The sequence below is a fragment of the Alternaria dauci genome, chromosome 1 (genome assembly GCF_042100115.1).
Source record: "Alternaria dauci strain A2016 chromosome 1, whole genome shotgun sequence".
NCBI classification, from domain to species: Eukaryota; Fungi; Ascomycota; class Dothideomycetes; order Pleosporales; family Pleosporaceae; genus Alternaria; species Alternaria dauci.
In genome coordinates this window covers 457,165-477,575 of record NC_091272.1, presented here as the reverse complement: position 1 = coordinate 477,575, position 20,411 = coordinate 457,165, and the positions used below count along the sequence as shown (strand labels likewise).

At 51.9% G+C, this 20,411-nt stretch overlaps 6 protein-coding genes across 6 annotated transcripts; 2 read left to right on the top strand and 4 right to left on the bottom strand.

The window, feature by feature from the left end:
- Positions 1-2,166: 2,166 nt before the first annotated feature.
- On the bottom strand, positions 2,167-4,835 carry ACET3X_000132 (uncharacterized protein; the record flags this gene model as incomplete). The annotated part of the gene is made up of 2 exons (XM_069446589.1): positions 2,167-4,377; positions 4,425-4,835. The coding sequence occupies 2 exons, from the start codon at positions 4,833-4,835 to the stop codon at positions 2,167-2,169; spliced, it is 2,622 nt and encodes an 873-aa protein (XP_069310374.1).
- Positions 4,836-5,836: 1,001 nt separating this feature from the next.
- Positions 5,837-7,183, bottom strand: ACET3X_000131 (uncharacterized protein; the record flags this gene model as incomplete). Its single annotated transcript, XM_069446578.1, has 5 exons — positions 5,837-5,924; positions 5,976-6,306; positions 6,360-6,863; positions 6,913-6,969; positions 7,018-7,183. 5 exons carry the CDS (start codon positions 7,181-7,183, stop codon positions 5,837-5,839), a joined length of 1,146 nt encoding a protein of 381 aa, XP_069310373.1.
- Positions 7,184-8,094: 911 nt separating this feature from the next.
- On the top strand, positions 8,095-9,304 carry ACET3X_000130 (uncharacterized protein; the record flags this gene model as incomplete). Its single annotated transcript, XM_069446567.1, has 3 exons — positions 8,095-8,386; positions 8,436-8,672; positions 8,772-9,304. The coding sequence occupies 3 exons, from the start codon at positions 8,095-8,097 to the stop codon at positions 9,302-9,304; spliced, it is 1,062 nt and encodes a 353-aa protein (XP_069310372.1).
- Positions 9,305-9,528: 224 nt separating this feature from the next.
- ACET3X_000129 (uncharacterized protein) lies at positions 9,529-10,407 on the top strand (the record flags this gene model as incomplete). The annotated part of the gene is made up of 2 exons (XM_069446555.1): positions 9,529-9,633; positions 9,697-10,407. The coding sequence occupies 2 exons, from the start codon at positions 9,529-9,531 to the stop codon at positions 10,405-10,407; spliced, it is 816 nt and encodes a 271-aa protein (XP_069310371.1).
- Positions 10,408-13,218: 2,811 nt separating this feature from the next.
- On the bottom strand, positions 13,219-15,503 carry ACET3X_000128 (uncharacterized protein; the record flags this gene model as incomplete). Its single annotated transcript, XM_069446544.1, has 4 exons — positions 13,219-14,051; positions 14,099-15,308; positions 15,361-15,398; positions 15,449-15,503. The coding sequence occupies 4 exons, from the start codon at positions 15,501-15,503 to the stop codon at positions 13,219-13,221; spliced, it is 2,136 nt and encodes a 711-aa protein (XP_069310370.1).
- A 1,154-nt stretch (positions 15,504-16,657) lies between these two features.
- Positions 16,658-18,123, bottom strand: ACET3X_000127 (uncharacterized protein). Its single transcript, XM_069446533.1, has 2 exons — positions 17,745-18,123; positions 16,658-17,677 (listed from the first exon to the last, which is right to left on the bottom strand). The coding sequence occupies exons 1-2, from the start codon at positions 18,028-18,030 to the stop codon at positions 17,421-17,423; spliced, it is 543 nt and encodes a 180-aa protein (XP_069310369.1). The 5' UTR covers positions 18,031-18,123; the 3' UTR covers positions 16,658-17,420.
- Between the last annotated feature and the right edge of the window lie 2,288 nt (positions 18,124-20,411).

Here is a 20,411-nt window from a genome sequence, read left to right as displayed (position 1 = left end):
GTGGAAACAGAGCGAGGGAGGCTATAACAACGATATTTTGTCTAGGGGAGGTAACGCGCGTCGCCGTGAAGTCGTGAGGTCAGAGCGTCCGTCAACCTCGTACAGGAATGTCTTCAAGTTTGGTTGATTACTTCAAGCTCTGTGGGGGGGTCTGGGCGCGGCCCCGAGTTTGCCAGGAAAAGCTTCGTAAGGTAGCTGCCGCTCGGCCGGGCGTTGACATCTGACAAGCACTACCGCCATGGGAAAGCGCGCCGCAGTACCTCCGAAGGCTGCCAGCTGTTATAATGTTAAGAGTGAAAGTATCCGCCTCCAGATGCCCAAAACGGACGAGAGCAGGAGGTCAGGGTCCAGGGAACTGCGCCTTCCGGAGAAAAACAGTGCGCGCGCCTATACCACCTCCAAAACCAATCAATCATTTCAGGGAGTTCCGAAGCACAGCCGGGCAACTATCCGCCGCCCGCGTGCAGCCTCGCTGGCAGGTATAACCGTGGGGCACAACCTCTGTCGCCCAGTGCTGCGGACGGCTCAGAGCCGCTCACATGTCCGTGTCGAGGGGCGTCTAAGCCCGTTGCAGCCTAGTTTCTGTGGGTTATGCATGTTGACAGGAAGCTACGATACAGCCGAGCAGATCACATAACACGGACACACCGACATTCAAGCACCATTTTTGGCCTCTTCCGCGTGCGGGGGAGGGAATCACGAGAGCATTCTCTCCAGCAGCTCCAGCAAAACGAGGCCATGGTGTGGTGACTGCCACAGCGCGTGACGCGGAAGAATGCGCGCAAAAGGTGACACAAAGACCACTTTGTCCTGCTTTCTTTCCTCTTGTTGCCCATACTGCAGCAAGGGACAATTGTTTTGTTCTAGACTAAGATTGGGAATCTAGTCGTATGCACGCTTCTGCCAACTCACCACACCGACTATTTCTTCACGCATACATATGGACCCTGGGGTCAACAAGATAATCATAATAATAACACAGACCCAGCCTCGTTTATTTTTTCTCTGCTCATCCGCTCCTATAACCACACTGTTCTCGCATTGCACAAAAACTGACACACTCGACGTCTTTTCGCAATTCCTGTCTTTGAGGGATAGCTTTGGAGCTTCACGGTAACAACAATCACGATCACGATACACGATACAACGCAACGAACATCACGAACCGTTCACCAACGAGCCCCCACACCCCACTACCACCACTACTACAACAAACATCCATACCCCACTCCACCACAAAATCCTCGACCATGGGCAAAGAATCCTCCTTCCGCCTCTGCATAGCCTTCCTCCTCATCGTCCAAATAGGCTGCTGGGCCCTCACACTCCTCGACCTCCTCCACCCAGGCAAGCCACACGCCATTATCCGCACAACCATGGACCTAGTCAGCATATACTTTTCCAGATGCTGCCAGTCGAGTGCCGCGCTGCAGCAGTTGGCGTATACGGATATCAGGGGATTGATGTACTAGGGGCTGTATAGGTTGAACAAATAAGAGTAGGACGAGGATGGTGTTTAGTCCCCAAGAGGAGGAAGAGGAGGGAACAACGATATAACGACTTTTACGAAGCAATGGCATGATACCACGGCGTTTTGGGACACGGAGTACAAAGGATATGGATATGGGCATTGCGAGGGCGTGCAGATACGACAGCAGGGTGGCAGCATACACGGTGCTGCAGTACATATTACAAACAGTGTGCACGTGATGAGGAGTACCGAAGAGCATACGCAGGCCGTTGCTATGGAAAAGTCCAATTTCAAACTATATATTCACAATACATGCATGATACGTGATACTCCAAAATCCAGACATGTCATCATGCTCACTGCGCGCAAAGTGATTCATACTTGTAGGGAGATACACATTCATTCTCTGTCTGTGATTCTAGCGGTGAGACCTCACCTCACCACACCAATAGCAATTTCATCCCCCGCACCCACCCACAAGAACCCCTCACGCCCAAGCCCATGGAACCCCGAGAGATAACGATATGAACAAGTTTAACGATTGTCTGTCAATAAAAGAAAATATGTCTCGCCTACGAGATGCATGCTTTCATCGCTGTGCTCCCTAGCGCCATTGTTCAACACCGATCAGAATGCATACAATGTAAGAGAAAAAAAGGATTGTTGTTGGTGCTGTATACGAGGAACCAAAGAGTCTACTGCGTAGCCTGATGATTCAGCTCATGCATCATGCTTACTTCGCCAATGTGCTTCTGGTCAAAGTTTGAAGCATGGCCGTGTTCGTCCGACACAAGTTGAACATGCGGCGCTGGGCTGATCTCGTCGTCAGTACCCGCTTTTGATGTCTCCTCTTTTGGCTTGAGCGTCATTGTACTCTCCGTTAGCGGGTCGGAGGTCTGACTCTGGCCCTCGACACCACTGGACTCTTCAGACGCTTTGCCATTTACAGCGGACTTCTCTTCCGTCCTCGTCGTCTCCCCAACATCCTCGATAAACTGCGCCTGACCACTCTTGTCCTCATCCTCGGGCGTAATCGCCTTTGCCAGACTTTGGAAGTTGAACATGGGCTCCATGTTGGTCGTGTCCTGCGGCGGCGTATCAGTCTCGCCCTGGCCCAAACTAACCCCCGACGCATTCGAGCTAGGTCCGTAGTTTGATCCAGGTGCAAGGTTGCTGTGATGTTCTTGGTGTTGTAATGAGTTCTGGTAGGACTCTGCAAACGATGATGAGGATGATGACGCATTGGAGATGTTGCGGAGGACGGAGCGGTGTTGTGGCTGTTCGCTGCTACTATCAGGATTGAAATGACCAGCGGGGCTGCTAGAGTCGGACGTCTCTCGTTGAATCTGCGCGCGACTAGCTTCGAGGTGCTTTTGCGGGTCGTCCTTGGTAAAAGGAGCGTTGAGAGTCGATGTCGGTTCTGACATGGGATTGACACCGCCGGCGCCACCAGACCGATCGACTCCTTTGCCTTTACCGGCTGCAGAGGAGCTACCCGCTTCTGTCTCATCCATTCCGTCAATCTCTATTGGGTGAAAGCCACTGCCAATGTTGCGTTGGGCCTTGACGACTTTCTTGATTTCCTTTGCCTTTTTCTTGCCCTCCTTCTTGGCTTCTTTAGCAGCGTCCTTTTCGTCTCTCCTCTTGCGCTCTTCCTCGGCTGCCAAACTCAGACGTATAGCTTCCATCATCATGAGCTCCTCAAGATCATCGATCCTGTTGCCTCTCCTCGAGCTAATGCGGTTGGGAAACAGGTCGCTCGGACCTCCTGGCTGGCCAGATGAGCTCTCGCCTTCGCGCCGGGGCGTTCCTTGTCCACTGCTACCGGCACTATCGCTGGTGAATATTCTTCTTCGTCTTCCCAGGCCGAACCGACTCTCTCCTTGTGGGAGGTTTCCCATCATGTAGGCCGCATTATGCAGAGCTGTGGCAGCGGCAGCCCTGCGCAGAGCATGCGATTTTGCATCGGCCAGCTTCTTCGCCCAGTCGGGCCGCACCATGTCGGTCGTGACGACAGTCTTGTCGGTTACTGCCAGCGACGTTGCCCTTCTGCGCCCGGGTCCGGATGCAGTAGGCGAGTTCAGAGACGTAGTGGACGACATTGCTGATGTCGCGCTACCCATACCATTATGACCCTGGCCGTTGTAAACCAGTCCTCTCCTAAAAGGTGGCGGCTCGTAGGTCACTCCAAACTCGGTTTGTGTGCAATAGGGACACGCAGCTGGCTCTGATACCAGCTGGATCTCTTCCTCTGGCTCGGCAGGTTGCGCACCCTCCGCGCCCGCGTCTCCATGATGCTCTGGGGGATGCGGATCAGGTCTCTTGATCTGAACAAAGCATTCAGAGCAGATGGGCTGATCGCAACACCGTGTCCTGTTCAGATGAGGCGGGTAGTACATGAAACAGATGGGACACTCGGAGGCGTTCTTGTACAGAAAAGCCTCGATCCGTTGGCCATTAACGTACGGGTCTTTGGGCAGTTGTAGTTCTTGTGGGGCCATGTCAGACTGCGAAGCGTTGCGGGAACCGGTCGCGAGGGAGGCGAGTGTCTTGGCGCGTCCACGGAAGAATGGCGAGGAAGAGGAGTTGTTCGCGATGGGAGATGCAGGCGAGGGGAGGGAGAAGGTAGGGTTCGACGGGGAGAGGCCACCTCCACGCTCTGGTTCCTGTGACATGGATCGAGCGCCCATGGGCACCGTCAGCCTGTTGAGACTGGGCTCTGAGCTGCGGGGGTTCCATGCCGTGCTGAGGTGGTTGTTTGTGGTCGTGCGAGGTGGTTCTTCGGGAGGGATATCGTCTGCAGCGGGCAGCGGGCGGCCGTTGACGACTTCGACGAGCTGATGCTCAGTCCAAGTGTCTTCGTGGTCGTCGAGACCTCTCCAGAAGGGAGCCAGTCGGCGCTCGATCTGGTATACATTAGTTGGTGTTGCTGTATGTCAGCTGGGCAGCGTACCTGTAGTTGCCGCACCATGGGCTTGCTGAAGTCTTCTGGTCCCGTGTAGACTCCGAGCGTGACCAGGTACCCTCCGTCGACACCTTCCTCTTTCAGGCTCCGCTCACGCTCTTGTGCCCTGAGTATGCGATCCTTCTCCAGCTTGCGGGCCTCGCGCTCCGCCTTTGTCTCTCGCCGCGGTTCGAGGGCGGGGTCGCGTTCGGCATTGTCCCCCGTGCGTATGCCGAGGAACGACAGGTCTGGCCTGCTGCCTCTGTCCCTCCGCGAGTTGGCATAGGGACTGTTCCCCGGTCGGTCGTGTGTCGATGCAGCGGGACCGGCAGCCGATGGCGAGGTGGGCTGGTGTGCACTCGAGCGGCGGGCGTGGCCTCTCCGCTCTGGCTGCGACTCTCTGCCCTGCGAGTTTCCCATGGTGAGGGTTGGTAGGATGGATGGAAGGAATTAGGTTACGGATGTTTACGTCCAAGGCGGATCGCGCCGGGCTGGTAGCAAGGCAGCCCGTCGATGCCCAAGTGCAGTGACGATGTCTGTGCGGGCAGGGATCACGTCGTTATCGCGAGGACTAGCGACAGTGAGGTGGTGAGCGAATCCGGGTGGGAGAGAGATAGCACAGTGTCACAAGGACATGGATGCTGGGCGGACGTGGGCGTGGGTGGCCCTCTCCTCGACGCGTCTCAGGAAATGCGATCAGAAGGAGGCGGCAGTCGCGGTCGACAAACGGGGCGCATGGGCAGCGCAGCAGTGAGGTGCAGGCGGCGAGGAGACGACGTCGCTCGGTGCTGGTGTTGAAGAGCGAATCCTGAATGATGTCGTTTCTTGGCAGCCAGCCAGGCCGTCGATCGCAAATGAATGTTGCGTATGAGGTAGTCGTAGGGCCGAATGGGCGGGGCGAGGGATATACTATCAGGCTTCAAGAGCAGTCTGCCGACTTTGGGCTCGTCAGCTCACCATGTAGTCATTCACACCGCACTGCCAGCCGTGGGAGCTGTATAGGGAGGTAAGACGGCAAACAGGCTGGCGACATCTGGGCCCTATACATATGCAGCCATGTGCCATGCAGCTAGGTCCTGGAGCTTGTGCCGCTTAGCCCGCGCCGCCACGATATCAATACCAGGAACCAGATCGCTATTCCCGCCCGCCCTGTCCAAGCCCGCCAACACTGTCGCTTCACTATCGCACCGCTACAGCACACCCATGCTGGCCATTTGCTCTCCAGCTGACTGTGTCCCCATGGTGGACATGTTCGCACCAGTTGGGCGACACGCGAGCACCCACCCCGCCCAAATGCGGGGCTCCAGGTATAGACAGTTGGCCGTGGGTCAACGGGTTGCATAACATTCTGCTTACTACGTCTGCTCTCACACAGCTAGCTAGCCCTTTTCTCCCCTCGCAAACTCAAACCCCATCTCATGTCAGATGGTCCCAAACTCCCACGACGACTCCCAGTGGTACTTGTCTCCAGGGCCGGATATCTGCTTGTCGAGGCGCCCCCACTCCGGACTGTTCAACAATATTAGCTTGCAGCCTTGCACGACGTCACCATGCACTTACTGGTTGATGCCATCAACGTAGTCTTGGGCTTCAATAGCAATGCAGCCGTCGCGCGGGATCAGCTTGTCTTGACCTGCGACGCCCTGAGTGCTCTTGAACTCGCTTTTTCCGTCGTTCCAATTGCAGGTGTACAGGACTACCGCATCTTGGTTCGTCGTCAATTTGGCCTCGATGCCGCTGTATGCGCTCGATAGTGTCAGTACAGCTGCGCTCTTGTTCCTGCTCTCGTTGAATGCCCAAGCGCCGTTGTAGCCGTGGCATCCGTTGCCGCAGTGGTTCTCAAACTCGGCATTGCCTGATGCAAATCCGAGTTCATGCGGCGCCGACCAGACTAGACATAAATCAGCACCCGTTTCACGTACGCCCTGTAGGGAAATTGCCTACAGTCGTCAATGGCTCCTGCGGGGATCTGCGCAATCTCGCCGGTAGGAAGGGCGTTTGCATCAGCAACAAGGGCTCGCTTAGCCTCTGGCATGTACACCGTGTGGTTCCAGATCGTGCGGTTGTCGGGTCGTTTGAAAGCATCAAGCTGGAAATAGGTGTGCTGCGTCAGCATCAGAGGAGTTCTTGCCTCTGAAGACGTGGCGTCCATGGAGATGTGCCACTTGTTCTTCGAGACCGAGTACGTGACGCTGGCATCGACGCGCCCGATCATACCAAGAGAAGAGTTGGATGCGTCGCTGATGGAGAAGGTGATTGACGAGTTGGTCACGGCGCTAACGTTCCACACTCTGAAGGACCAGTTGTTGGTGCCGCTGTGGAGCGTGTTTGGGCCATCGTTCTTTTCTGTGTGGTAGGTAACGTTGTCGATGGTGTATTCGCCATTGCCAATGCGGTTGACGTAGCGTCCAGGGATTGCATTGTACACGGGATGTCCGGGGTCAACGGCTGTGATGTGTTAGGCGATGCTGGGTCAAGCGTGCGACGGCAAGCTCACGGTAGTAAGAGGTGTTGTCGTAGCCCAGAACGATGTCTAGCTCTTGGCCCGCCGGATCTGTAGTCATGTCAGCAGACGCTATCCTCCACCTTGATTAAAATCTACCTCTGACGAAGAGGTTGGTGAGGGTAGCAGCGTATGGAATGAACTGCGCTCTGATCCCTTCTGCCTCAATCGTGTACCTCCCTTGGGCATCTGGATGCGGAGACCCTGGGTGGGCAAGCGCGACTCGCGCTGCTGAAACTGCAAGAAGAGCAGGAAGGTACCTCATCGTGGGATAGGCCGTCGACAAGTGCTAGAGTAGGCAAGGACGACCGCGCCAGTAAGCACTTACCTCCGGAAACCACATCTTTATACATTGCGATTCACCACCGCCCCTCTCCGAATTGCACATGACTTCATTTCTAGAGGTTCACATTCATATAAAACCTCACGGGGCGTCATGGGTGTATCCGGGGTAAACAGGGGCTTGGCCATATAAAGCAATCTGTCTGAAGTAGTGCCCCAGAACTCCTGCAGGTACTAGATGGCTTAGCCGGGTGTCTCTAGCCTCCAAGTAGGTATTAGATTGCATTCCATCCTCTTCAACTGGATCGAATCCGTGTTTGCTGTTTGTTGGAGTGATGAGAGATTTGGACGTGGAGGCGGTTCTGCGGGACGTTACTTGCCATGTGGGGCGACAAGTCGGGTGTTGTTTCCGTAGGGTTTCCTTGCCCATGGCTGCTTTCTTCCACCCGCATCAGCGATCCCTCGAATATTCCACGGTGGCTTCGTTACCGCCCTGTTGTGAAGTATGCATCTCGTTTTCGTGAGTCTTTCGTCTCACGCTATTCGTTCCCAATAAACACGCTTGGTGCCAACAGAAAGAGCGTCTGCAGCCTCAGTCACGGCTGTTGCATTTAAAGACTCCAGATTACGCGTCAGCTCTGAGCAAGATTCCAAGGACTATAGGCTATGTCTCAAAGTGTTGCGCAACAGCGTAGCCTAGCCAATGGGTATGGCATTGAAAATACTCCTCGAGGTAGGACATGGACAGTAATGTCCAATGACACCTGCAGCATCCTGTGGCGTGTCGGGTGGCCTAACATACCTGCTTATGTGCCTGAGGTGCTTTGGTAAAATCCATCTTACGTTTACACATCACAACCATCCTTGCCATCAAAATTTTCGTATTCCAACAACATGGGAGCACTCGAGTTCATCTGCGATCGAAGGTTTCACCGCAGTTTCGTGGTTCCCGCCGACTCCGAAGCCAACAAACCCAAACCGTACCATGTGTCTTACTCCGACTTTGGCGACGCCGACAGCAAAGCAGTCGTCTTATTCTGTGGAGCTCTCTTCGGTCAGCGCTTATGTTACGCACCCTTGGACCAATTAGCAAAGGCCCACCATGTCAGGATCATCCACCCAGACCGACCTGGCGTTGGCGGTAGTGAAGCTGTTGAGCCCGAGAAGCGTATACAAACCTGGCTGGGTACGGTGAACTATGTTCTTCCATGAAGGTGGCTAATTCATTGCTACAGAAATGGTCCCTAAGCTCCTGGCGCATTTGAACATCTCGCATGTTTCGATTGCTAGCCATAGTGGAGGCGACATCTACCTCATGAACTTTATTCTCGCATACCCACATCTGTTGAATCCCAATCATCCATACGCAGCTTTCTTTGCCCCATGGGTCCATTACTCACACTCGAGGATGACGCATCTACAAGCCACTGAGCTCCTTCCTGCTTCGTGGATAGGAAAGTTTGGCGCACTTGGTAAGTTCGTCAACCAGAATATCGTTCCAGTGGTCGGCTTAAGTGGCGCATTCGTGAAAGGGATTTCCGCACCACTTTCGCGCTCAGATCCTACTACAGCTCCTGTTGCGCTCACAGTGTCTGGAGCTGTCGACTCTGGAGGACCGGAGGACAGCCCTCGCGACGTTTTCCAAGATATCGCACTCGACGATCCCAAGGTCGTGGATGACTTGCGAGAACTCATCACCAAGTTTGTCTTCGCCGAAAATGTGGACGGTGTTTCGGCGGACGCCCAACTGTTCTTGAAGCGCTCTGTTCCATGGAGTACACCTGTTGTCGAATGGAAGGATCTTGACGATGCCGTGCAGCTTCTTTCGAAAACAATCAGCGAAGATGATCGACTGGCAGGCAGCAATAAGGTCTGGTCTATCGACTGCTTTCACGGCGAGCACGACCAAATGGTTGGTGACAAAGGAAGAGATTGGTTCAATGCCACATGGATGCCGAGTCCGAGCTACAAGTACCGGCCCGTAGTCATTGAAGGCACTGAGCATGATTTTTTGATGGATCCAGCTTTCGGTGCGAGCAAACAATGGCTGCAGCGGGTCAGCGAGTCCTGGCAGACCTCACAACCTGATGTAGCAGCTCCTTAGTACTCGATTAGCATCCCTACTTCGCGGTATCATTCCCGGTATCTTAGCTACGTGATTACATCTGGGGTAGTATTTGACGTACGGCTTAATCAAAGTAAGCTTCGTCGTGCTGCCTACAGTGACTCGTGCACTCCGGAGATAACGCCCAAACGCCGATCTGACGTCTTCACCCAAGCGAGCCGCAGGGCTGGACACGCGAACACCATCATAGCCCTGCCCCAACCATGGCCGAAGACATGCAGATAAACCCCCAACGCGCGAAGCAACTCGCCGAAAACATCGCCAGCATAACCTCGCGCATCAATGCCGTGAGCAAAGGCGGAAAACAGGTACACCCCTCCCATCTCTTCCGCCCCATCAAAACCTTAGCCAGCATCTCTAACGCGCCCCAGGTTCGCCTCATAGCCGTGTCCAAACTCAAACCCGCAAACGACATCCTCGCCCTCCACCAGCCCTCCAATCCCACGCAAACCCACTTCGGTGAGAACTACGTCCAAGAACTCCTCGAGAAGAGCAAGATCCTCCCCCGCTCTATCCAATGGCACATGATCGGCGGTCTGCAGTCGAACAAATGCAAGCAGCTGGCTGAGCAAATACCAAACCTGTGGTGCGTGTCCAGCGTAGACAGCGAGAAGAAGGCGAATGAGCTAGAGAAGGGAAGGAAAGCCTTAATCGAGAAGGGTGGAGAGGATGTGCAGGGAAAGTTGCGCATAAAGGTGCAAGTCAATACCTCGGGCGAAGAATCGAAATCGGGCGTCGAGCCTTCCGATACACTATCGCTCTGCCGGCACATTATAGAAAAGTGTCCGCACCTCCAGCTCTCTGGTCTCATGACCATTGGTGCGATTGCGCGGAGTAAGGAGACGACTGCGGAAAATGAGAATGAGGATTTTGTCACGTTGAAGGAGACGAGGGATCGTGTTGCTAAAGAGCTGGGGTGGGAGGAGGACAAGTTGGAGTTGAGTATGGGCATGAGTGCGGATTTTGAGGGCGCGGTCAGAATGGGAAGTGACGAGGTTAGGGTGGGGAGTCAGATTTTTGGAGAGAGGCCACAGAAGAAGGATGCGGTGATCAAGGAGAAGGAGTCGCAGGAGAAGAGTTAGCTGGTTGGGCGTAGTGATGTGTCAGAGCTGTGTGTAGGTATACATAAGAATTTAGCAAGACACAAGGCCTGAATTACTGGTTTGAACCACTTTACGAATTTCGCACCGGTCAATATTACTGTATGCCGCCTCGGGAAAAGAACAGACGTGGGAAACAGTTTATGCAGTTTTAGTAACTGCGTTCTCGCCCGAACACCACTCTCTTCCCATAGACAGACTTTTGCAACATACTCCTATGCTGTTCTCAAGCTACCAACTCAGGCAGATGATGCACGTAAACCACTGAGCGCGCGCTCCGGATAGATGTTCGTCGCGGGATCCGAAAAGAGAAAAGCTGGCTCGTTATTGCAGAAGAAATCGGGACGGATGAGTATCTTCTGGTTTACATGAAAGTAGAGTATTGACCGTTAGTGCTCTTTCTTTGTAACCGTGGCTGAAAAATTCATAGTTGTACACTCAAATTATTTTGAGGTCCATCTCTTCTGCATCGGCCTCATACATGGCTTCCAAAAGTCTGCGATTCGAACTCCACTCAGCATCCTCTTCCGTATGGAAAGTCCCGATACACATATATTCGCCTTTTACGTCCCCTACGGCTCTAAGAATGAGCCAATGATCTTCGAGACCTCCCCATGTAGAGGAAAGGATATTCCATTTATGGCCCTGATAGATCTTCAGAGCTAAGACCTGCACACCATCATATGAAGAGAAGTAGTCCCAGTTGATCTGGTAAAAACCAACCTCCAAGGACTTGGAGGATCGCAGTCCTTCTAGTATGAGGCTGAGTGTCTGCCAATATTCGAAGCTTTGTACCTGCCCAACCAAGCATTTTCCTCGTAATACTATAAGCCCTGAAGAGATTTGTCCCATCGGATCTTCTCCCATGAGTACCGTCGTCGCACTGAGTGTTGTGACATATGTCGTAGTCTTCCAGCCATCGCGAATCGGAGGCCAACGAACTTCCCCTTGAGCCGCAGCCCACGACCAGGAAGGAGCACGCCATTCTTTGTGTTGTCTCGGCTTTGGGCGGACAGTGTACCAGCAGAGACTGAAGACCAATGTACTCTCCCAATGCCCAGCAAGATATCTGCCCATATTTGGAGGAACCAGCTTAGCCAATGCCTGTATAGCAGGGAAAATGTCGCTTGGATATGAAAGCGACTTTGACGTATAATGTTTCACCACCATTTCCCACCTGTCTTCGGTGATCTCAGCAGATGACATTTCGCTTAATTTGGCCGTCAAATCCATGTCACTTTGAAACTCTGTCTTACTATGTCTATCACTGCCACATTCGCAATCGAGAGACTCACGGCACTCCCACCACACTTCTTTTTCCATAAAGTGAACTATCCTTCTAGATAGCGCCCGCTCTTGGAACACCCAACCTCTGCTGTATAGGGGTGTTTCTGGTGGACCAGGTAGTTCGCGGCAATGGATCTCATACGTATCGTGATCGGTGTTTGTGAACGTCTTCGTACGAGACATCAGCCGTTCATCAGAGACAGCAAAGCAACCCTTGTGTGAGTCTGAAAACCCTGTTGCTGACAGGGTGATTGATGCATTTTCGTATATCTGCGACATCCGGCTGCCTTCATGGCGCCAGTCATCGATGGAATCTTGGATAATACTTGCATTAGAGTTAGTCGCTGTCAGTACATTGAGTGAAATATTTTGTTTCAGGGGGCCACAGAAGAATAAGCTTACAAAGAGAATCAATCCACAGGTAATGGATATCAAGACAATAGGCGAATTGAATGGCATGTTGGAATGCCGCGGGTAGATCCTCGCAAGGGATGCTGACTGAATATTGCTCAAAGTTCTTCAGGGTCGTCACATTTACAGACTTCCCACCCCAGCAATGGCTGAGGCATGCATACATGGCATGTTCATTTTTTGGAGTATACAACATGGCTTCCGTGGGTCCTTTAATCTTGACTATCCTCGTTGGCAGCTGTCCGACAGAAGCCTGGTGGCATAGATCGTGTTTGGAGAGGCACTGGGAGAACCATGTCTTTACCCTTGCGACCGAAGCTATTGAGCCCATTTGATAGTAGACCCCCAGATCAGACTCCAAAAACTTCCAAGGACATGCCGGACCTGTGAGCGTTAGTAAAGGTCAGGAAAGCAAGTTCAAGTTCTACGATAGCCGGAATGTACTTTTTGAAAGAAGAAAGGGTTCGTTCTTTGATTTGCAAGGTGTGCTCTGAACAAGCACATCTCTATGTTTAATTCCCCTCGGTTCCATCTGAGGGTGACCTGGTTCGCATCCATAGAAATTCAGTTTTCGGTCAAAGTATCGACCGACCAAGGCATGATAACCGTGGCCAAATCGAAGACGTATCATGTTCCAAGGTTGATCAAGATACGCTTTGTAAGGCTCCAATATCCAAGAGACCACCTCGCAGCCCGGGCAACCTTTCTTAGCAGCATGGTCGACATATTTCGCGTCCGCAACGTGCGTTGGTAGCCATGCAATATTATGCGCCACGAGATATTCAGGATCCCAGGGTTCTTGTCCAAGATCGAGGCACGTCGGGCAGATGTCGTTTCGCAGTGAAGCTGTCATCCTTTGGAGAAATTCGCACAGACCCACCACACAGGTTGATAGAGAGTGTAGAAATGTTGTCTGAAACGCAAAGATCAGAGTGCAAATGAGGAAGGCACCACCACTCAGCCTGATCACGTGTTTGCGGGGTGCTGGCGCAGTCAGTCTAAGCCACAACGCCACCAAAGAGCCGGTATCAAATCGTACATTCCATCGTTACAAAACCCTGAATGACTCTAACCAACCCTGTATAGTACATACGTCTAAGCAGCAGGATCTAGAAATCCCTCCAACGTCTCATAGTTCAACGGCCTAAACAGCTCATTACTCAGATCCGCGCCGCTGCTTCCCAACAAACCCTCAAAGTTCTCAAATGCCGCATCAAAATTCAGCCAATCCGGTGATTGCTCCGCGAAACCAAATCCAGCAGGTGGACCCGCCATGGGTGCACGATCTGCGCGCTCGCTACTTGTCGGGTGCTGACCGGGTGTAGGAGCAGTTATCGGGTTGAGAAGACTAGTCATGGGCGAGTTGGCGTGAGGATGATGCTGTTGTTGCTGGAGTCGAGGGTCAATTGGCGTGTCTCCCATGTTCTGTGACCACGGCTGTGACTGGTTTTGTGGTGGTAGTTGGCTATTTGTAGCTTGCGGTGTTGGAGGCTCGGTCTTTGGCTCGGTTTGACGAGGTTCTACTGGGGCAGGGACAGGCGTATTGACAGCGTTGGTGTTGCGTCCTGCAGCGTTGCTAAGAACAGCTCGTCCTAGATCTGCTGTTGTGCCTGCAGACCACCATGCATTTCGTAGGCGATCCAGGAGGCGGACGCATTGTTTGAGTTCCTCGGTGGCGCGGTTGACGTGGACCTTAAGACGGCGAGACCGGAAGTGACGATACACTACACTGAGAGCTACACCGAGCGCGTAGGGTACGATAGGAAGGGGTGGCAGTAGCTCAGGAGATTCAGCGTTGAGAAGGTGGATCACTCGCGTTGCTGAAAGACTCTGTCGGACGTAAGAGGGTGTCGATTTGACAGGTGCATTGATAGAGAGGGACTTGTGCGAGGCCATGCACATGGTGTGGTGGAAAAGCGATAGGAGGCCTAGGAAGATTAGTAAATATCCCAAGCCACAACATAGTATGTCTTACTCATGATAGGGCCATCGAGCTTGTCTTCGCCGTCTCCCACCATCTCCTCGAAGCCCAAGAAGTCGTCTCCCTCCCATCCCGTCTCCTCGACAGCTCTGCCAGGCCTATAGTAGTCGATGACCTTGTCCAGCATCTCTGAAATCTGGAGCCATATACCAAACGGACTGGATCGCTTCTCGGGATCTGAGGGTAGCTGTCTCAAGCTGTTGTCGCGGTCGTGCATAAGCAACGGCCTTCCGTTCATGCATGCGTTGATCTTGTCTAGACTCCACAAACACCAGAAGACGTCTTCCAGATTTCCTTGAGATTCCGAGCTTTGGTTCTTCCATTGGTGTCCAAACTGGAGGCCAAACGTATGCGCATGATGTATTGCTTGTGCCAGATGCATCGAAGACTGTTCAGCGCCTTCTGGACCTTCGCAATGGAGTGAAATCAGAGCAAGAACTTGGATAAGCACGACGCGGTTCTTTTCCAGCTTTGCTTCGATACCAACGATGACCGCATTGTAGAGTCTTTGAGAGAACTCTCGTGGATTGAGCGGCTGGGTATCATTTCCCAGATACAGATGTTTGGCAGCTGTTGCATGTTTTGAGGCCACGATACAGATTGCTTGCATCAGGATCCGCGGTTCTCGGCCATAGTTGTATTGCTCGTAGAACAGCTCCTTGTCCACGAGCGGAAGCAGTGGGTGTACGTAGCTAAAATAAATTTCGAGAAGCGCCGTTTGGTTTGCGCGAGAAGGCAAGATGTCGACACCAACAGCATCTAGGTAGGTCATGAGAGCCCTAGATATTTGGTCCTCCTGCTTGGAATGGGGGCCTGTTTCTACAATCCGCGAAGAGCTTGAGCCCGCTTGAGTCGACGCTGGTCGTTGGTCGCGCTCTTCGATCCATTGCCCTATTGGAGGGTGGTTGGGTGACTGAGCAGTCTTTCCACGTTCAGAGTGAACTTGCTCTCGCAAGACAGCTTCGGGATTGAGATAGCCTAGGAAGTTGGGCGGTGTTGGGGCGGTGTGATCCGAGGCCGGGCTCTGCGGCGGCGGCATTGTGGATTGAGCATGGCCGTAATCTCCACGGGCACCCCTGGGATCATGAGGATGGTGGTGGCCATTTGTTGTAGGGCTTTCTGTTGATGTCGGATTGCTTCCGCCACCACTTTGGGTATTGCTTCCGGTTTCGGCCTCGTCATCGAACGTGTGTGAGCAACGCTTCTAGTATAGACTTAGACGACAGCCACAGGCTTGCTGCATCCTTGGAACTTACTCTCCGCTTCTTGCATGATTCGCACGCGCGGTGGACTCCTGCGACGCTGTTAGCTGCGCGTTGCGACGTGCGCACGGTCTCTGCGTACTTTTGCGCTTCCGGAAAAATTCGTTGTTGGCAGCGAACGTAATCATTGTAGACATCTCAGGGCGGTAGCAGTGTGCGCGCAGAGTCCCGACAGCGTAGAAACCGTGTATCGCAGGTAGTCAAGGGGCGTTTGTTGTCCTCATGACACAAGGCCGCCTGGAGCTCGAGCTGGTGTTTGCTACACGTGATGATCCGGTCGCGCCTGCCGCCTCCGCATTTGGTGGCGCGCGTGGAGCCGAGGCGATTGGCTAGCTGAGCGGAACACGACCTGCTCCCAGCTCCGGTTACTATACACATGCAGCCCGACGCTTCACCAACCTTGCCGTCGACCGTCTGCATAGTGCGGAGAAGCCATCGCTAAACCACATCCTGCAAGTGTTAGCTGTGCCTTATTGCGCGGGCTAACATGCCAAACTTCCATGTACACCTCCAGCGTGTGTTTTCGCCATCTGTCTTACAGCCCGAGAAAACACGCTTTTCCGTAACCCACGCCGATACGAGTTCTCATTTCGCATCACATTGTACTCCGTCTGTCCGTTACGTCCATTCCTGATACGGTTGCGCTCCGATCGACTCTTCTTAACTTCGCGCGCCACCCCATCTGGCTACATATGTGCGACGGACACTACCTTGACTATTTCGTTCTTGTGATAGTTTTCGCTTGAGGAAGAATTCTCTTGCCTCAGTCCGTACTGCGCAGCATTAGTCGCATGTGCCCATGTGCTGACCGAAAGATGCGGCACCCGCAATTGACTCGCAGATATCCTGCCACTCTTTAGGTTCAAGATAATACCGCCAGAATGACTTCGCCACATGGAGGTGAACGAAATCTGATGAGAACACGACCATCTGCCTGTCGGAAAACTTTCATCGCGTAGGTTTCGCCGGACGTCAGGCTGTCCATCACTCGTCAAGTTTGCTCTATCATCCCGCATAACGATATCAATCACAAACAAATCGAAATCTCTGATACAAGCACATGAGTACAGAGGCTGCCCATTCACCCAACGCATATCCAGCATGGTCGAGCCGGAAGCTGGTATCTTACGCCAAGCGACCGAGTTGCGTCAGATGATTTACGATTACATTATCATCGCCAACGCAGACCGGACCATCAAGGTCACACTGGATGAACACGACAAGCTTCATTTCGAGAACTGCGAACTCATTATGAACCTTGTCTGCGCTGATACCATCTTTAGACAGGAAGTGCCCGCCTACTTGTTTCACCGTTTCACTTTCATATTGGCAGACAGCGAACGCACTTGCTACCCTATTGTCGCAGCTTTCTCCAAAGCCCTCTCACCCAAGAATCTCGTCTGTGTACGAAAAGTCGTCATACCGTTCTTCACTATCCGAGGCCTTTTCGATCCCGTACACTTCAATCTCATAAACAAAAAACCCCTACGTGCTCAGAAACAAACACCCAAACGATGATACTTACTTTACGTTGACACAACGAATTATGTTGCGTCAGGACCTTTGCTCCGCTCTCACACTATTAAACTCGATGTCGGCTCTGGAGAATCTTCAATTAGGTGTTGAAATTATTGAGATTTTTAGTATGTTTTGAGTGACGGTTTCTGTTTCCCCAGCAGCATTTGGTATTATGAGTTACTGGGCGAATTTAAGTTATCCGAGAGGTTGCCTCTTAACAGCCCTTTGTCAGTAGCGTTGCACTCGATCCAAGGTATGGGGAAGCTTCGTCAAGTCGAACTGAAGCTGAAATGGAGCAACTTTGTTTTCGATTCATACATGCAGGCTGGTTACCCATTTCCGCCACAGTGGACGCAGGCCGTCAAGGAAGAGATGGAGGCGTTGTTCGAAGAGCTATTGCAGCGTGAACCTTGGGCTCGGTGAACTATCCAGAAGAAGAATGAGCAGAAGGTGTTTCTCAATCAAACGGTACACCTCAACATGAATCAATAAGAAAAATCGTTCACCAGCAACACATATCCCCAAAGAACCGCTCATCAACCTTGCTTCTTTTCCTCCTCCCTCAGACGCGTTCTGACATCCATCAATGCCCTTCCCAGGAGATTCTGTCCCCATCTATGCCGATTCCTCTCGGCATCTCTTTCCGTAAACCCCACGCCCCAAATCCGATCGAAAGGGCTAGCCTCTACCAACTCGCGCTCACCAGTAGCTAGGAGCATACGCCTCAGGTTCTCTGCATCATCACTGATCGTAAACTTGTGATATGTGCCCTGCGTCACAATATTCAATTTACCTATTTCATAGTTAGCAATCTCTCCCTCTTTCCTTCTATCCAGCGGGTAAGATTGAGTAACACTTACGCTCGTTCCAAATCTTCTCATCAAAACCCTTAACCTTTCGTCCCAATTCCTTGTGTTTCTTTGGATCCGTAGTCTGTAGCATTTGTTGCGCAATCTTTTCATCGCCAAAGCATCGCGCTTTCTGTACCATCATCCACACCTCTGCTTGTGCGTACGTTTCGTTGTCGACGGTGAACTTGGACCAGTACCATTGGGAGAGGTAGCCGTGGCCGTCGTTTGGTTTCCAGAAGAAGACAGGCTTGGTGGAGGGAGAGGTAGAGGGTTGGGGAGTTGTTGTTACTGGCATATTCAAAACGTGTGGTGTTGATACGCGGTGTGGTGTGCGATGTCGCGCGGTTTATTTTGGTTGTTCGGAATATCCTTTTTAGCAGTCGCGACAGTAGGAGATTTGTGCAAGACTCGTCTCGTCAGTACACCAGCAACACCAGCTTCATATGCTTTTTCGATTTCACGGCAACCATGGTACTACGCCCAGAACCAAGAACCACGGTACAGCGATGACTCAGACACAGCGGTGACTCAGACGAACCCAGCGAACCAAAACTAGGGAAAACGTTTCCGGCGGACCCTAAAAAGATCAGATGAGATGTAAGCAATTGGCTGCCTGGAGTCTCCAGGTTATCACCCAGCAAGATCAGAAAGAAGCAATTCGCTGCCTAGATCCTCTAAAAGACCACGTAAAAAGACCACGTAAAAAGATCAGATGGAAGTAATTCACTACCTCAATATTGCCTTATTAGGCAAAATAGTGTTTGGGGTCCGCCGAAAAAGTTTTCGCTTAGTTGTAAACTACATAAAAGTCCTTTTGTACTCTTACACCCTCCAGCCGGCCTGTACTTTCATCTCCCGCCAAGCCCTCGCTCGATAATGATGTAGCCGTTGATCTACCCTGCTCCACATTTCTTTGTTCAGCCTCGCATTTCCCGGAGTATACGATTGTAGATAGTTCAATGCCTTGTTGCTGCTGGTACCTAAGAGGCTGTTCAGAGATGCTAGGCGTCCTGTTAAGACTCCCAGTAAGACGGTTGCACAATGAGTTCCAAGCTTTATCGGAGGTGCGCTCCACTTTGTTTCCGTTCAAATGGTTCTGACTAGTTTTGGCTGCGTTGCTCCTCCCTTTGGACGTCGTTCGTGTGCCACTCCGCCTTGCGCCCATATGCGTGCTCATTCCGCCAATTTGTAGGTGGGAGAGGAAGGTCTGAATACGAGGTAGTGTAGCGTGATTAATCGAAAGGTGGACAACAATTTGATCCATTACGGCCCAAATCAGTTGGGATCCTGAGATATGGTCAGTGATATGAGAACCAAAAACCAAGGTCATATAAGAGACTTGTGTTATATTTGATAAGGACGTGGAGTCTTACGTGTTTGATCTTCCAACTGAAGAGCGTTGTGGATGACTACTATTCGCCCAATATCCACCACACATATGAGCAAACGCGATCCAAATAACCAAAATACAACAGACTTGGCATGCAATTTCATCTGCAGACCCCAAATAATCGGAAAAATCCAGATGGCAAGCACAGCGTCGGTCAATATGTTAGAAATTGTGATCGGGTAGTACACGTTGCCATGTGTAGAGCAATTTTTCGGACTCAGTACCCAAGGTAGTGGTAGTTGGCATTGGAAGGCGATCAAAAACAGAGAAAGTAGGGTGTAGACAGCGACCATAGGCATAAGCCATCGAATAGTTTGAGGTCCCGTTTGTTTTGGAGTGATGCGGTGAAAAAGGACAACGAGGGATAGTTTAGCAAGAGCAAGAGTGATAACACCCGAGATTTGTGTGGTCCAGAAAAGCTGTAAGTTCATTCTTAGCATAGTCCGTAGGCTACAGTTTATTTGCATACCTTAAAGTAACGAACCACCTGTTTTTCGTCAAGCGTTCCCTGGTGTCGTCCTAGGCCTGCTCTGACGCAGAAGTGAGACAAGATAGAGGTGAAGACACCGAAGCACTAAGCTTTGTTAGTAAAGTGCATACGTAAAGTTGAAATGTAGAGTCATACGAGTCCTACACCAAATACGATATCATCAGGTTCGAACTGATGGAACTTTTGCCGCCGCATTGCCATGCGGACAGTTGCAATAAGGATACTTGTAACTGGAAGAACGATAGAGACGATCGTATTGATTGGGCCATGGTCCTCAGCCGTGAGTGCAGCTATGGGCTGAATAGTACCGGCCATGATAAAGCGACGAAGTAGTGATGGAGTTGGCACAATAGAAATGCTGGCGTTTAAGTTTACACATAGGAAATAATCTTCCTCGACGACCAGCTCACTGGGTTGATTCAGGATGCAGCCCTGTTTGCATAAAACAATTGGCTCTATGATAAGAGACCTCCGGAGTTACTTCCTCATATGCGAGTGTGAGGCACAGTTAGTGGGAAGGGTATAGCTCAGAGCCCGTGCAGGCTTCGATCATCGAGTCGGAAGAGTGCAAGATTTCCTGTTTTCTGCAAGTGGTTGGGTATCATCAAAATAAAACTCCAAAACAGTGAAAATCAGCTGCCCTCTGCTTATCAGTCGCAAAATTCGATGAGCGTGTATAGGTATAGTACACACTGAAAGGGCTGTACTTCTAAGGTTAGTTCTAATGGACCTCGGGAGGGCCGGGCCCGTGCCGTTGCTGTTCCCCTGCGTGCGCAGCCATGCTTCCTTCACGCAC